We start from the raw sequence: 17,319 nt of genomic DNA on the forward strand, positions 1-17,319 counted from the left end.
TAAGTGAATCTGTTTTCCAGTTCTTTTCTCTAGAATGTCTTCATCTCCTCTAGACTTAGAGCTAGAATCTAAAAACTGATCTCCCGTGGAATTTAAACCAGTTCCAAAGAGCTTTCACAACTTGCACAAAAGATGGTTTGTTTCTCTTTTCCCCTAGAGATGCTTATAACTTTGTTTTTGTATGAAGCCATTAATAATAACAACAAAAATTAATATATGTCTTTCCTGATGACCATGTAAACCAAAAGGAACTTAATAGGAGACCTGTCAGTAGAAAAAAGAACATTTCCTTTTGCATCTAATCAAAGAACAGCTTGGGTTGGAGGGGACCTTAAGTATCACATGATTCCAAACAACTGCCATAAGCAGGGACACTTTCCACTAGAAGATGTAGTAAAATATTAAGTATATGTGATATCTCATGACTGTTCCTGGAAGTATACCATGTATGCCACTGAAGAAAGAGCAGATATCCAGCAGTTCACATCATTCTGAGCTGACCTATGTTGACTACTGTGTGTACTCTGCCAACAGCAGTGCATGTATTGTTGAGTCCAGAGAACTTCTGTTGATGTTAAGTGTTTTTAAAACATTTACAGCACTAAATATCTCCAATACTGAGGTAACATTTGATAAAGTTACAAATTTTTTAGCATTTTTTGAGTGTGATGGGTTAACATTAATCTTGCCTGGTACCAGATGCCCACCCAGCTGCTCTTTCACATTCTCTCCTCATCAGAGCAGTGGAAAAAAGTAATATGGAAAATATTGTGGGTCAAGTTAAAGTCAGTTTAATGAAGGAAAGCAAAGGTTGTGTGTGGAAACAAAGCAAAAATATAGATTTAATCTCTACTTCCCATCAGCAGGTGATGTCCAGCCACTTTATGGAAAGCTGGGCCCCAGTACACATAGCAGATGTTTCAGAAGAGAATGCCATTGTAAGGAATGTCATCTTCCTCCTTTCTCTTAACTTTTATTGCTGAGAATGACACCATATGGTACAGGATATCCCTTTGGTCAGCTGGGGTCAGCTGTCCTGGCTGCATCTCCTCCCAGCCTCTTGCCCACTCCCAGTTTCCTGGCCCCTGGGAGTGTTGGTGCTGTGTGGGTGCTGCTCAGATACTTCAGGGGCTGCTGTGGGGAAGGCTCAGCTTCAGTGCACTGATACACTCTATTTTACACTTCAATTTGAGAAATATACACACACTGAATTAAAAACTACAGAAGTTTTTGGAAAATTGATACTTCTCTCAGTAATAATGATTTCACAGTTTATTAGTATAGTAATAATGGTTTCACAGTTTATTAGTATAGTAATAATGGTTCATGTTACATTTCATGTTTGAATTACTAACAAATTCAGTTCATGACAGAAGAGTGAATTTGGATAGAGCATTTCTCCTTGTATGTATGCATTTTTTGAAATTGAAACCTTAAGTTTAATTAAGAAACACCTTGCAAAGCAAGCTTTAAAATACAATGGTCCTGAAACTTCTTTCATTACTTCCCCCCCCTCCACCTTCCCTGTGGAAGACATACTCAACCAAATTACACATGAATGGAGTCTGCTTTCACCCAGATCTTAAGGAAAACCCAATTATCCAGTTTCCTGTTGGGGAAGCTAGACAATGTTTATGCTTCAGCCACCAACTGTTTTTGGAATTTGTCATGCCAGACAAATCTATAATCAGATTTTTGGGGTTTTTTATTTAATAACAGAATAGGTATGTCTTCACAAAGTCTGGGTGAGTTTCTTTGTGCTCACAAATAAGATGCACTCTTGTGAAAATCTCTAATTAAGAGAATACCAATGTAGCAGACCTCAAAGTACATGGAGCTAAGTTTATTTCTTAAGAAGTAAGCTCTCTTGGGGAGCGTTCCAAAGATGATGTTCTGAACAACTAAACTTATGTTGGTTTCTTCTTCAAAACAAAAGCAGAGTTATTTTTTAAGTTCTATTTTTCAAGTGCAAAATTAAATCTTAGGCTTTCTCAACTCAGTTGCCTTAAAACCTAGTCATGTCTTTGTTGTGCCTTGTGGTTATCAGTGTGCTTTTTAAAGAAAGATATTTTGAAATAACTTTGAGAGTTGCTGGTTTAAAGCTATAGCAGAGCTTGAAGCTGAGTCTTGAGCCACAGTCTCCTGATCCTGAAGGTATTTTCACTTTACTGAGAGTTTTTATCAGGGCTAATGGTGATACAGCTGTGGCTTTGATAACTGCCCTGAAGGTGATGCACAGAAGCCAAGTTAAAGCTTTTAAAGAAAATACATTTTTAAAGAAAAACATTCAGGTTTGCCCTCTGCAGCAGCATTTCAAAGACCAGACCTTGAGAAAGATGACTTGAACCAAATTGAATGATTCAAGGCTGCTATAAAACCTTCTTTCACAACCTGGCGAGCAGGTCGCCTCCTGTGGCAGGTGACCCTTTGATGGCTCTTTGTCCCCACTGTGATCACCTCTCATCTGCAGAGCAGCCCTGCAGCTCCCAGCCCTATTCCTGCTTGCTGGGCGCCCTCCACACAGCTGATTTCTGCCTCTGGCTTTGCTGTAGCTCCATATTCTCTTGCTCTGCTTGTGGGAGCACAGTTCCCACTTGAACAGGTGAGGGACATCCAGCAATGATTTTCCAGTAGAGGCGGGCAGGTATGTAATATATTGGGAGAGGGAGCTGGGGGAGCACTTGTTTTGCAAAATAGGAGGAGGTAAAATGTAATTAAACTACTTGAGCAAATACAGCTGAGCAGTAGTTCTGTACAATTGGCAAAGGAAATACAATTGGCTGAAAGAATGATGATCAAAGTTTAAAAAAATTCTCCAGTTTTCTGGTTTAACTGGTATATCTTTTAGTCTGTGCGGTGTTACTTCTTTTTTTCCTATGGCTTGCAGGAGAAGCTGGTGAAATTTCCACCTGGGAAATGAGCAAGACTGCTTTTTTGCATGGACGGAGGACAAATACAGGTTTCTTTCCTGCATTTGCATTGGTTTTTATAGTGTAGGGTTTCTAGGGTTGCTGAACCTACCAGCTCTTCTTTTTAACTTAATGCTGATTTTGTTTGGATCAAGCATAATTTCAGAGTTCAATTAAAACTAATTTCATTCTTTTTGCTTGTAGGAAAGAGTGTTGGGTGGGTTAATTCAGCAGTTCAGTGTGAGCTAACTGCAGTTTAGTGCAACCATATGTTAAACCCTTGAACAGCAGGTGAACTGTGCCAGCTTCCCCTCTAAGCTATCAAAGGCGGTGTATAGTCATTAACCCATGGGCATGTGCAGTACATTCTCCCAGCAGCTGCCTTTCAGTGCCCTTTGCAGCACTTCCTTGACACTTTTTTCCAAGCGTATTTTAACTGAAGGGAGGGTTGGGCCTCAAAAAGGTGTTCTTGGCTATCCAGCATTTTAGGGTCTGCAGGCTAAGGAAGGAAGAGACAAAAAAATCCCCTGAGGATTTGAGCCAGCTAGGTTTTCTAGGGAAGCAGTTCAAATGTTTTCCAGATTGTCACAAACTGTTAAATTGTTTACAGTCTATTTTAACTGGAAGATCCCCAACTGAGCCAGATGCCGTGGCTGTTTACAGAGAAATGAGGAAAGTGGTGAAGTATTTGGGAACTGGAGTTTTAGAGATGGCAGTGTGTTGTTGGAGGCAGAGTACTGGCAGCTGTAACTTGATACAGACATTTTGCAGGAGAAAGGGAGGAGAGGTTCAGATTGAAGAGATGTAGCTGAGGTGCTGTGGGGATTTTTTTATTTTTGCATTTGAGGACTTGTACCAAGAGTCTACCTCTTTCTTTCCACCTCCTTACCTGTGAGCAGTTTCATTGTAGAGTGAATTGACTGAGCTTGTAAATCATCCACCCTTTTACCAGTAATTCAAAACCTAGGCCTTTCAGGGTATGGTAAAGATGTACCTTTTCTGTCTAACAAACTACTTTTCTTGTCCCCTTTAGCAAAATGTACACAATTTCTGCATCTACAGACTGACAAGAACTATTTGACTTTGTGCTGCCCAGACCTAAAAATCCCTGTTAGTTCTACCATTGGTTTCAAAACAGCTCCAAGCACACCAGATTAGTTTTGGCAGAAAAACCAAGATTATGTCATTTTGAGACAAGTCTACTTGTTTTACTTTTAAAAATAATAGTTCAGAATTTAGAATTCCTTTTCTAAAATCTAAGTTGAAATAGTATCTAGTAAGTAAATCCATTTGTTACGGAGAAATTTGAGGACTCGGGAAAATAGAAGTAGGAAAGGAAATTGCATCTTTGAAAATCGAAGCGAGAAAGGAGAATTTATCTGGCTTTAATTCAGGAGATAATATTCATGTTAAAATTAAAGGGCTGGGCTTTTTCTGTCTTGCTTAGTTTGCTAATGAGTCACTTTTCCTAGATCGCCTTCTCTAGTATTAGTAATGGGCTTGTGAGGCTGCTGGTGCTTCCCCCGGAGCCAGGAACCGCTCCGTGGTTACTCATCCCTACGGTATTTCAGATGCTGGCATCTGCCTGTGCTGTATAGACTGCAATGCCAAAGGGTTGGCTCAGAGGCAGAGGCCTGTGGATCATCACCTATATGTTTTAGGTGAACAAACCCAAAGGCTTTTCAGCCTACATTTTCTCCTTCTTGCTGTTTTTCAAGAGTATGTGCATCAGACTCCTGCCTATCCAGCCATTCCTATTGTGTTGTCCTTCCCTCTCTTTTTCCATGTGGGACTGATGCATGTCATGTACATTTGCAAGGTTTTTTACAGCTCTCTTCCCTGAAATCTCACCTGCATTCTCATTGCTTCTGGCATGTTGTCCAATTTTTTGTTTGGTGTACGTTATCACTCTGCCAGTCTCAAACCTTGTCTCGTGCCTGTGGTCAAGGTACCCTTACATACTCCAGACAACACAAATGGACATCCAGGTTTTACTTTCTCTCACTGGAATAAACCACAAGTACAAGCACCCAGCTATAAAAATCTGCTGTGTTTTATCCACACAGACATTAAGATGAAGTGCCCCATATAGAGCTGCAGCACTTTTACCTTAGTCCTCAGAGAAAGCCACCCCTTTAACTTTGCTTTCACTTGTTCTCAAATTTGATCTTGTCACTTGTACTGGGCAGGAAACTGGGCCGAACAGACATGTTTGTGTTATGTGTATTAATAAGAAAATATTGAAAGTATGGCAATAATGGAGAGTTCTTTTCCTTTTGGGCACTAATAGATTGACTATGATGACCACAGGTTGGAAAGGACTGCAAAATCCTGACATTTTTAACAACTGCAAACTTCTCTTCCAAAATACATGAACTGTAATAAGAAAGTGTTCATTTCTTTGCAATAAATGGTAGGAGAAGAGGAAAAAACCTCATGCTGTACCGAGGGAGGTTTAGATTAGATTTTAGGAAACATTTTTTTCACTGAAGTGAATGTCAAGCATTGGAACAGGCTGCCAGGGGTAGTGATTGAGACACCACCTCTGGAGACATTTAAAAGGCCTTTAGGGACACTTTGGGACATGGTTTAGGGGTGGATTTGGCAGTGCTGGGTTAGTGGTTGAAACTGATGGCCTTTTCCAACTGAAATGATTCTGTGGTTGGTTGTGCAATTTTCTACCAATCAACAGCCTAAATAGTGCTGAAAGGGCCTTCTCACCTTGGGGGCAAGAGGGTGATGCTGTGACCCAAGTCCTGACCTAAGTCCTGAAAGGACAAGGAGGATGCAGAGGCTGCCTTGCTTCACAAAGGTGAATGGGAATGTTTGCCCTTAAAGATACCTGGTCATGGACCCTTTTCACTGCAAAAGAGGGTGGGTGCTGAGTAAAAGGGCAAGGCAACAAGCAAAACATAGAGACCCACACCTGGACGGACAAACCAAATGGAGGCAGGGACAAGAAAAAAGCCTTGTCAGCCACACTAATGGATAGGCTACTTAGAACCTCATTTAATGCAGATGATAGAATGTAATTGTAGAAAATACCTCTGAGGCATGAAACCTTTTTGAACTTAGCCTCAAATAAAACTCTTCTACCTTGTCCCCACTGTGGACCAGGTAGTGCCAGAGCCTGACTTCATTGGTGTCAGAATGCTTCCAGCAGAATTATCTGTTGACACGTGTGAGCTTGATTAAAACTATCTGTGATGTCAAGTAGCTGTTAGAATTTTCCTCATGCTAATTGCATTAGTGCATCATTTAACATGTTTAAAATTGTGCATCAAACAAATAGAGAAAATTATTCAATTATATCACTCCTAGAATGCTAAAATAGGTCTTATTTTTTTATCTTTACATTATTTGTTCACACAAGCTTAGCTGAGGTTTTAGTCATTTGCAATACTAAGGTCAGAGAGGAAAACTTGGATTGGTTTTAATCAATTATTCATTTTTTGTCAATACAGAAAGTAAAATGCATACGAAGTTGTTACTTATTGTTAAATTGACATTTATATCGTCTGATATTTTGTACTGGAGGAAGATATGATATGTAGAATTGGAGTCTTTAGTTGCGCCTATGATGCCTGTCTGAGTATTAGACATGAAATTATCGTATATTCATATGATTCATAGCTTATTCTTCAACATATATAGTTGAAGATGTCAACTTCAGAAAAACCTGATATGTGAACACACAATAATTGCAGCACTTTTCTTGAAATGCCAGGGTTTCAGGACTTAAAATTAGTTATAACTCATATCCTGTATTAATAAGCTGAAACATTTTGTTATTTAATACTGGCAAATGCACTTCTTAGTGCCATTTTCATTCAGCTCAAGCTCTTCTCTGTCTGCCTGTCTAGTCTTCATAAATGGGGACAGGCTCACTTTGCTTTGACTGTGCTGGAGTAACACTGAGTGTCTGAAGAACAGTGGATTCATCTGCAATGGAGGCTGTCATCCGCCTCCATGGAACGTGAGACAGCAGAGTTCCTTGCAATGAAACACAACGTGAAGAATTTGCATGTTGTTCTTATCTTTGAGAATATATGACAGATTGTTTGGTGTAGCAACAGATTGTCATTTTTATTATTAGATAGTTTGTGTTTTTACTGGTGTGGCCATTCTGGTAATTTCCTATGTTGTTTGTGCTTGAGCATTACCATGGGGTTGTATTAGCAGGATGTGCACCACAGGGTCCTGAAGTCCCTTAGTTCTCACAGAATTACAAAAACTTTTTAAGTTTCAGTATCTTACAAGAATGTTCACATCTTGTTGATCATCTGTTTGCTTCTTACATTACTGCTATTCTTTCTTGGAAGGAAACTCAAAAGAGATGCTACCTGAACCTCAGCAAGGTGTACAAGTCCAAATAAATACAACAGGAGATGTGAGGCTATATTGTTACATTAATATTATTTGTTTTGGATGAGATTTTTCAGGATGTACCTACTTCTGGCATGTTTGGGATACTTAGCAAAATAAGGAAGCAAAGAAAAGGCTTCATGACCCATACCGGGTATAATGAAATTTCATGCAGCTGTCAATGCCTGATTCTAGTACAGAATTACTGAGTAAGGGATGATGAGAGCATTAGTCCTTGGCTTTCAGTTCCCTGGTATTGGGCTGGGAACTTCTGTGAGCAATTGGAGAAAAGCTACAAAACTATGCAAAGATGGAGAGTTTGTGTTTCTTCCCTCCAAAGCTTTGGACAACAGGCCTGCTCTTTTCCAGTGCATCTCTGCTGGATGATACTGCAGATAAAGAAGAAACACAACTTTTCTTTTTTGCGACAGTAAAGCTGACTCCTTACTTACTGGTGTCCTGTGTATATATAGGCAAGCACAAGAAGGTATATAAACTATCCTCTCTCATCTGTAAAATAGTTTCTTTAGAAATGCAAAGGATTCAAGCCCTAGCAGTGTTTCTGATTAATACCTTCTTCAAATCTTTGAAACATTTGTTTTGTGACAAAAGATTAATCACAGTAGATTATCAGTTTTAAAGGTCTGCAGTTTATTTTTTTCCTGCTGAAAATTACATGTATTTAAAAAACAATGAATATCTCTTCCTAGGAATGTACATACTGTCTTTATCTGTCTCCTTTTATGAGCTACATGTTGCCAAGTCCTATGGAATTATTTCCAGTCTGTTTGAATGTTTTTTTCCCCTTATTCAACTGTAAGCACAGTGTCAAATCAAAGCTGCAGTATGAAATGTGTTTTGCTGTGAAAATGACCATGATGAATTCAATGCCGTGCTGGTTACTTGCTGTATTTCAAGGTGGAAGAGCTATATTTGATCTTGGGGGTGGAAGAGAAAACCACAGTGTGCAGGCTGGTGGCTGCTCTGTTGCTAATTCATTGGCAGTTTTGGGGAAAAAAATATCGGCATTTTCTCTCTATTTTTTTAGATCAGATATTAGCGTGAATTATGGCTTTAGCTATTTCAGCAAGAGTTCAGGGTAAAATTTAATTCCTTCAAGATTTGTGTATCGTTCAGAGCCATAACTAAGTCTTTTGATTCCTACAAATCGTAATAAAGAGTAATAGGTAAAAAGCCACTGGTCCTTTAAATCAGTGTCACCAGTGACTCAGAATATCTATTGATTTTTTTCTGTATTCCTACCGGCAGTTTCAATTAAGATTCAGCAGGTCCACTCTGAGAAAATCCTACATAAAGTACTGCCTGATTTTCTTGGTTAATACTGCTTTTGAAATTCTGTTTAAGAAATGAACACTTAAAAGTAATTACATCTGTAACATGTTAAAACATCCATCTAAAAGGCTAGTATAATTCCCAGTCTATAGTTTTTGTTATGTATTATTAAGTGTATAATTACTGGAATGTATAAATTTATATATTTCATCAATTTTTTTCAGACAACAGCTATGCAAATTTAAAAAGTCAATTATATTCTCCCAGATGTAGACTTTCTGAATATAACAGAATTGCAGTATCATCTTGTAAAAACCCAAACAACCATTCTGTATTTTCCCTGCAGATAGTGTCTGTATCAACAAACCATCTCTACAAAATTATTATGGGCTATTTGTCTTCACCCTTCGTAATACACTAAGCAAATTTCAGTGCTTCATCCCCACGTGAACCATTTGCTAATTTGATGTTTATACCTTGTTTGTCAGCCCCTTTATTTGTATGTTTTTGGGAGGCCAACTCCAGATGTGCATCAGCTATTATTCCACACAGGATTGTGTGACAATATTATACCTGGAAGCCCGGTGCAAGGAAGGTAAAGGGAATTAAACCTGAGGCTCTGTGAAATCGTGAGAGCTGCAGAAAAATAAATGGGAAGAGCAGCCATTAGGGAGAAGAGCAAGATGCCTGTGTAGAATAAAAGCTATAATAAAAAGGTTTGCCTCTTGAGTCACCATCCTTCCCATATAAATTTCCATATTGGCATGTGGCCACTGGTGTAATTGTTTGCATTAAAAAGTAGTATCAGGAAAGCAGTATATTTTTAGCTCACGTTACAGTAGTAGAAACAAAAATAAAAAAGGTTATTTTACTGTAAGCCAGTTTTCTAAAGATCATCTGAGATCTGTGAGTTCTGTGGTTGTAATTTGGAAACCTTTCACAAGAACTACTGAAGTAGAACACAAGTATGTCTGAAATTTCAGAGAAATACATTTGTAGCTGATGTATTTTTTACTTGCTATGTATAGATCTTTCTGAAGTCTTCTGCCATTTCACAAACAAACTTAGATGATCCCTCTCCATTTTCACTTGGTTGGCTTCCATCCTGTTTCCTATGCAGACAGTAAGTTTTTCTTCGTTTTCAAGATTGTGTGCTGGAGAACTTAACTTGTTAAGTGTACCTTCACTTCCATCAACCTTTGGAGGGAGGCCTCTGAGAAGGGTATTAGCTCTCTTACATGTTTGGTTTTCTACTGGTTTGGAAATTGACAAGTTAATATATGCATATCCTTCTGCATGGTGAGTGAAAAATGTTGTTTTGGTTTGAAAAGATAGGTGTTTGTTAAGGAAGGTAGGAGCTTTTTTTGAAATGGAAAATCTAATTTTTTAAATTATAATTTTGAAATTAAGGGGCTTTTAGGTAAAGATATTGGAATAGAACTAATAGGGTTTTATTAGTATGTAAAAAAAAAGTACAACTTAATAGGAAAATTAAAATAAAATATAGTAATATTAAAAAATACTGATAGAGTTAGAATATAATGACATTTTGTTGGTTAGGGTGTTCGTAGTAGTTTGATTAAGTGGTAGTTGTAGTTTTTCTTGAGTGACAGATGTGGTTTTGTTGGAGCAGTGATCTTATAGAACGATATTGTTTTTTTCTGAAGGTCTAGTGGTGATGTAGAACAGTTTGTTTTTTTTCTGGGAATCCAGTGGAAAAAGGCTGCCTGTGGTGTTCCAAGTCTCAGATTCTATCCAGGTAGGAATGCTTGGCTCCTCCCCCTGGGTGGAGCATCTCACACTGGGATGATGTAATTTTATCAGTCCTGAAGTGAGACTCACTGGCCCATTAACAGAAGATATCCCCCTGGAGGGACGATGGGTCATGGAAGAGGTAAAGAACACTGCCACATGTGGTTTTAATAGTTGGTAATAGAATACATACTTTTGGTTACATCTTGTATTGCAAAACAAGACAAATGTTAAGAAATAAATTGCTGGTGTACTTTAGTGCAAAGAAGAATTCATTTAAGGAAGCTGCACTGAATGGGAGTTGGAATTTTCTCTATTGTAATTTTAAAATGCCAAATTAGGAAGAGGCCTTGAACATGAGTGGTGTCTAAAGTCCATGGCTGACATTTCATCATTGAAGAGCTAATGTTCTTTGGCTGTTTACCTGAAGAAATGGAGGATATTGTAAACTTACATTGTAAAGAGTAATGAATATAAATAAAACCCAGTGCAAGGAGGATTAATCATGAAGAAATGCCACAGTTGAATGCCTGGTGCTCCCTGAAAATGTGACACCATCTGACGTATTTAAGTATTGTTAGGACCCTGTGCCATAGCCATTATGAGGACGACTCTGGAGCAACACTGTAAATCAAATAACTTAATCTGGTGCACATGAAGTTGGTGCAGTGGCCTTGGAGGGGAAGAGAGTGACAAGAATTCCCAGTTTGTCTCAAGGAGCCCCTGTCTCATGAACAGGAGCAGTATCAGTAAATGGGTTGAACAGGAAATCTCCTTTATGAAAAGGAAAAATGGGGGAGAAGTGAGATGAAAAATAGTTAGAATACAGGAGAAGGAGGACTGGAAAACTCCCCAGATCAAATCAATAGGAAACATGATGAACTGGGAAAAAAAATTAAAGAATTAAAGCCAAACTGTTTAAAATTTTAAAAAGTTATTGAGACCAAAAGGAAAAATATTAAGCAATGGAAAAATTGAGAAAAAGACAGATTCGTAGAAAGGATGGTGATTTAGTTTTGGCCTATGCCTCTTTGTGAAACATGAGTTTAGAAGACCTTTGGTAACCAGATAAAAAAAAGATCTTTAAAATAATTTAATTAGATAGAAGGCCAGAAGATAAACTCTTGTGATAAGCAAAAAATATTCACTGTTCATTTAGCTTCCAATTGATTTTCCTTCAAGCTAAGAAGGAAACATGCTACATTTGGACAGAAGGCAGCCTTGATATAAAAATGTAGAATATGAAGCAATGATTGCTTAAGAGTAGTTAAAGCTACAGAAAGAATGACAAGTCTGCAAAGATTTGAGAAGAAGCATGTTTATCTGTGTATGAGAAAAAACCTGTCCCCACCTGTTCTCCAGCAATACCAGCTATGAGGGATGATTTTCTTTCTTTCAAGTTGCTACAACTAGAGAATGTATTTCTTAATTTAATACTTCCTTCAGATGTAATTTATTTTGGTTGTTCAGGTGTTAAATCAGAAACATGCTGAATTTAAATTTTATCTTTTTGTGTGTAAATGATATCTTTACAAAAATAAATCAGTGACGTCACACATTTACAGTTGTTTTTAAAGAACTGTCAATTTTATCATTTTATGTTTTACACTAGTAAACATGCAGTTGTTATTTGCATTAATGTCACCATATTAATTTTTGTTTGGAAAGAAGCAAGCTTCATTGTCCATTTATTGGGCTGTGTTTTACTGTGTTTAGTGGAAATTGACTCTTCTGCCTACAAGATACACCTTTGGAAACAAAACAGCTTCACTGATAATTAACATGTTAATCAGATGTGCCACAAAGCCATTGTGTCTGAAGGGCCGTTGTCCTGTGCTTTTCTAGAGCTTGGTTTCTCGCCTCTTCATTTCAAATAGAAATTCTTGAATGCTAAATCTGAATTAAATGGAATGCTCCCTCTACATCAACATACAGAAGCTTTAAATTACATAGGGATGAGATTGACAAGATGTCCTCAACCTCTGTCCTTCTGAGAGTCTTTCCCAAAGAGAACTGAAGGTCACCTATTGTTATCTGTGTGATAGAGACTTCATTGCACATTGATTTGAAGCTGGGTGGATTTTTCTGTCTTCATGTCTTTATAAGGCTCTTGAAACCGTTATTTGCACTCTTACTATATTGTAATGCCAAAAGAAAGGTCACAGAAATTTATGTTTTTACATTTAAATATCTAAGAGAAGTTCATGAGTTAGCAGAGGTGGATGACAAGCTTTTTCATCCCTCAGTTGAGTAAGCTGTGAGATTTTACATTAGTTTGGGTTTGATCCTTTTTAAGAGAAAGGGCTTTTTTCAATCTGAGCATTAGGCTTTTGCAGTGAAATTGGTGTTCAAACTTTGTTTATAGTATCTCTTCTTCACTTGTTTGATTTCCAGCATTTCAGTATCTTCTGTAGCATAATATAATTAATATAATAGATACAATATAATATAATTTATATATATATACACACATATATATGTATATATATAAAAAATAAATGTAGCACCCTAATAGTTCAGTGTCCTTAAGCAAAAATACAGTAGGAAGAACTTAATTCAGAAGAGTGCATCTGTTTTGCCTTATGGATTGTTTGCAACTGACCTTTGATAATGGCTGGTTCATAACTGCAGATTTTTAGAATTCACTTTTGAGTGTGTGCTTGTCTGAACTTTTTATTCTTGTTTTCTTTTTTTGTAGATTACAGATAGAAGAATCTTCTAAACCTGTGAGGTTATCACAGCAGCTGGACAAAGCTGTAACCACAAACTATAAACCAGTGGCTAATCATCAGTATAATGTAAGTTGCTTTTGGTATTTTCCCTTCTTTTCTCCAGGAGGAATTTGGCTTAGGACTCCAGGACTGCTCTGCTGCTGTCCAGCAGCTCTTTTGCTCACAGTTGGCCACTGTCTTTGGCAATGCTTTATGTCATCTGGTTTCTCCTTGATTTTGTCTTCTCGAGAACTTCTTTCTGTCTCAAGACCGATATCACCCTAGGGGCTAAAGTCTGCTAGTTGTAACTGTCTTGTGTTATCTGATGGAGGGCAGAACACCTTCACCCAACCCTTTTTAGTGGCTTTATTACATTCTTCCTCTAATTTTTTTTTTCTTTTTTAATGTAATTTTGACCTTTGTGGATGAAAGGCAGTTCTGGCTTTGTGCTATGAGATGTGGAAGCACTTTTGAGCCAAATAATTTATCATCTGCAGGAGGGTAAAGGACTTGAAAAGAATCATCAGTTTCCAATCCTTTGGAAGAATTGGCAACAAGTAGAAAAGAGTAACAGCTGATAATTTTTCTCAGTTTCATACCTTCACAGTGCATGTTATTGGCATCATTGGCTTTGTCAATATTACACCCACACTGCTGTTCCAGATCAGTTGATGTACATATAAACTGTAACGTCCTTTTCCTTAAAGATCCTCTTGACTATGTTGAATGTGAGGAACATTAAGTCATACTGAAAATGAATCACTGTTAGTCACTTAAACTTTTACACTTTTTATTAAGATTTTATTTACATGAAACAAGTGACAATATACTGGGTGATATTTTAGCATTATTAAGAACACTAGTCTATTGCCACAGAACCAGAAATAATAATTTCTCTCTCTTGGGGCTGTTTTGTAGTAGTTACTGTTCAAAGTCTTCTCTGTACATGGATGATCATACCAATATAACTATTGCAGCTGAGATAATTTTATTTAACCAAAACAGTCACACTGATGTGTCCTACTATGCAGATGCAGTTTTACGTGGGTATATTGTTTTATGATGCTGCTGGTGTTCTCCTTTTCTAATTCGGGAATAAGCTTTGGTGGGGTACAGCTTCTCTTTTTAGTGTGATGTTGTTCCATTTCCCTAACACCAGCATAATCACAGCAGTATGACTTCAAGCTGGAGATAATCTTTATATCTTTATTCCAGCTGCAAACTGCAGGTCATCATATCATTATGGAAGTTTAAATCTTGTGTGAGATTTCAGGGGGTATAATCAGAACATAACCAGGCCTGTTAAAAGTGGTGATGCTCTTGTGTCCTAATTGTAATGTTTTTATTGGTTACATAGCTGTCCATAGTCATGGAAATCCATCAGCAGTGTGTTTAGTTTTCATGTCTACCTTAAAGGTGTTTTGATGGGAAAAATCTTGTAAGACATACTTGTACTTTAGTCACCTTGATCTTGCCTTGACTCTAAAGACCAAGGCAGGACTACTTTCTACAAAGTCTTTATTTTCACAGAGTCTTTTATTAAGGTTCAGGTTAGATGGCTGAAAGGATATGTAACTAGGAGAAAAAGTCTATGAACTTGTAAAACCTCCTGGTTGAATTTTTCTGCTGTTTTCAAGCAGCAACCGCTTTCTTAGAACCTGCTTTGCCTGTAATCATATGGGTGCTGTGTTGGGGACAGGACTTTCACAAGAAAGAAATAAAAATCTACAAACTGCTTATGCGCTAATACAGCCATCATCTGGGCAGATTTTGAGGGAAGAATGAGGATTTACTAAGTAAGATAGAAAGGGTTAATATTTCTGTAAGGAAAGAATATAAAATGGGGCTTAAGTGTGGCTGCTCCATGTACCTATAAATGAACATACAACAGGAAGGAGGAGGGAAATAAATTACTTGTGGATGGGGAATAGCAATAGCTTGTTTGAGTTCAAGGACTGGGAAAGTGATTAGGTTATTTTTCCAAGAAATTATATTAAGCCCACATTTTTATTTGAAGAAATTGCAATTGCATTACAATATATGCTAAGATTGTAACTTAGATTTTCTTCTTGGGACAAGACCTCCATTATATCTATAAATATTAAATGTGTTTACAAAGTTGCAAGGTTAATATTCTTGCAGCTGGAACCTTTCTGTCACTTAATTACTTTTCATAATACAGCAGAAAAGTGGTTCTGGTTATCCCTTTAGAGGCTTCTTTTAGTGGTTTCTTTGTGGTTCTCTCTTCCCAATATCCTGTACTATAGAGGTTGATACCCGTGCTCCAGGAGACAAGAAAACCTTTAAGACTACTCTAAAGCATTGCTGGATGAAATTTGGATTTATTCTAGCTTCTCTATCACCTTTCTATTTGCTGTTTACCAAAGCAGTTACATCAGTTTCAGTATTAATGATACTTTCAAGAAGGTAATTTTGGCAGCTTTTCAGCAAGCTTAGCAACATCCTGGGAAGGTAAACAAAGAAAAATTGATTTCAGTATAAATTCTTCTGGGGATAAACTCACAGCTTCTGTGCTAAGCAGCTTTTTCTAAAATGCTTCTTCCTTGAAATCAAATTGTATTTGAATGTTTTTTAAATTAAAAAAAGACACAGAACTTTAAAGAAAACTAATTAGTTTACAGTGTAGGTGCATTCTATTACATGGCTATTAAAAAGTGCATTACACGTACATTAAAGATCCTGTTCGCAAAGAAAACAGGAAGGAAAAAAATGAAAGGCTGCATTGTAACTTGCTATGAGCAGTGTATTCACAAGACGAAAAGGAAGAAATCAGCAACAGAAGACACAAGGCTTATTTTTTTTTTTTTTTTAGCTCTTCTCATTATGCTTTGCTTTTAGGCAACAGTGGAAACTGTTGCTGACGTTAGAGGGAAATGCTAGAGTGTTGGTAAATAGAGAGTGGGCAACTGGGGCAGCAGCTGCTAATAACTTTTCAGTAAAAGGGAGGTTTGATATTCAGTTTTCTATGTGAGTTGATTTTTTACATTAATGAATTAAGAATATTGGAATATTCACATGAAATTTTTATAATAATTGTCTGTTGGACTTCCAGAAGAAGCAAATGTTTTGACATGCTATTGTTTAAAGGAAAGCCAGCATCATAAGTTTATGTTCCTCCTCTTGTGTCTGTGGTGCAGCATTTCTGCTGTGGATCATGGCAGCCAATACAATTTACTGTCAAGCTGGTTTGCTTGATGTTACAGTTTGCTTATGTTGCAAAGCCATTACTGTTTTGAAGATTTATTCTTCTTTAAATGCAGTGGCTAAATAGTTAAATAATTACACTAAACTGTTACTGGATAAAAATCCAGCATGATGGGTTTGTGTGGTGAGATTGTAGCTTTTATGACACTACATAGAATTAGAAAAGCAGGCATGCATTCAGTTGCGCACCCGTTTTAGCTTTAAAGCAGAAGTAAGAGACTTCAAGCTACAGGTTGGGAACAATTGCTTTGCATCCAGTTTAATGATGTACATCCATTTCAGGATATGAAGGAGGTAGTTGGCTGGCTGGAGACCTGGGAGCTATGGCAAAGGTGGCAATAGTCTTTAGCCACTTTGGGGCAGCTACCAAGAGACAAGCTATTTTCACTCTGAGAGTAGGAGGGAGTTAGCTGGCAAGGATACATAGGAAAAAAGAAATTGTGCCATAAAACTAATCTTTCTTCTTAAAAATAAGATCTTTAGTATCCAGTAGATCTGTGCATTTTCATTTCTAGGCTTTTCATCTGAAGGTCTTCTTTTTGAGAGTCAGATTTGAGCCATCATAAGCAGAATGAGTCCCGTACAGAATTATCCCATTTACAGCCAGGCATGTGTCCCGTATTGATCACATGCATCTTTTCTGCTGTACATTGTGCCGCTATGGATTCACCCACGCAGTTTGCCTGAAAGCACTTGATGATTACATGACTTACACTACCTTCTGGATCACTTTTGTTGGTTCCAAGGAGCTGGATGGATGTTTTTTTGTTCGAGCGTGGTATTGGGGGTGGATAGGGTGATGTGCTGGCAGGTGTCGCGGTTGCTGCTCTATGGTGATTGGGGTTTGTTTGGGGTGAGTTGGTCTGTGCTTCTGATGATGAATCAGAGGAAGTATTTTTGGAGGTGATAAAAGTTTCTGTGAAAATATATAGTCATCTGGTGCAGATTATAATGGTTAAGTAATTTTTAATGCACAGTTTGAAGTAGGATGATGTGTGGCAAAAAGGGGCCTCTGCCTGCTTAGAAACTTTGGTTTTCTGGGACTAGTGTAACTTAATGTGTGC

The 17,319-nt window shown here is 37.6% G+C and overlaps 1 protein-coding gene across 1 annotated transcript in view; it reads left to right on the forward strand.

Annotated features, from left to right (window-relative positions):
• The window catches only part of GTF2F2 (general transcription factor IIF subunit 2), a 79,394-nt gene that overhangs the window by 56,621 nt on the left and 5,454 nt on the right, over nt 1–17,319 (forward strand). The window contains exon 7 of the mRNA XM_005516382.3: nt 13,018–13,117. Coding sequence (XP_005516439.1) covers nt 13,018–13,117 — 100 coding nt within the window. The remainder of the gene's footprint in view (nt 1–13,017; nt 13,118–17,319) is intronic.

This window comes from Pseudopodoces humilis, chromosome 2 (assembly GCF_049639895.1).
Source record: "Pseudopodoces humilis isolate 2021_Gansu_Grassland_sample_001 chromosome 2, ASM4963989v1, whole genome shotgun sequence".
NCBI classification, from domain to species: domain Eukaryota; kingdom Metazoa; phylum Chordata; class Aves; order Passeriformes; family Paridae; genus Pseudopodoces; species Pseudopodoces humilis.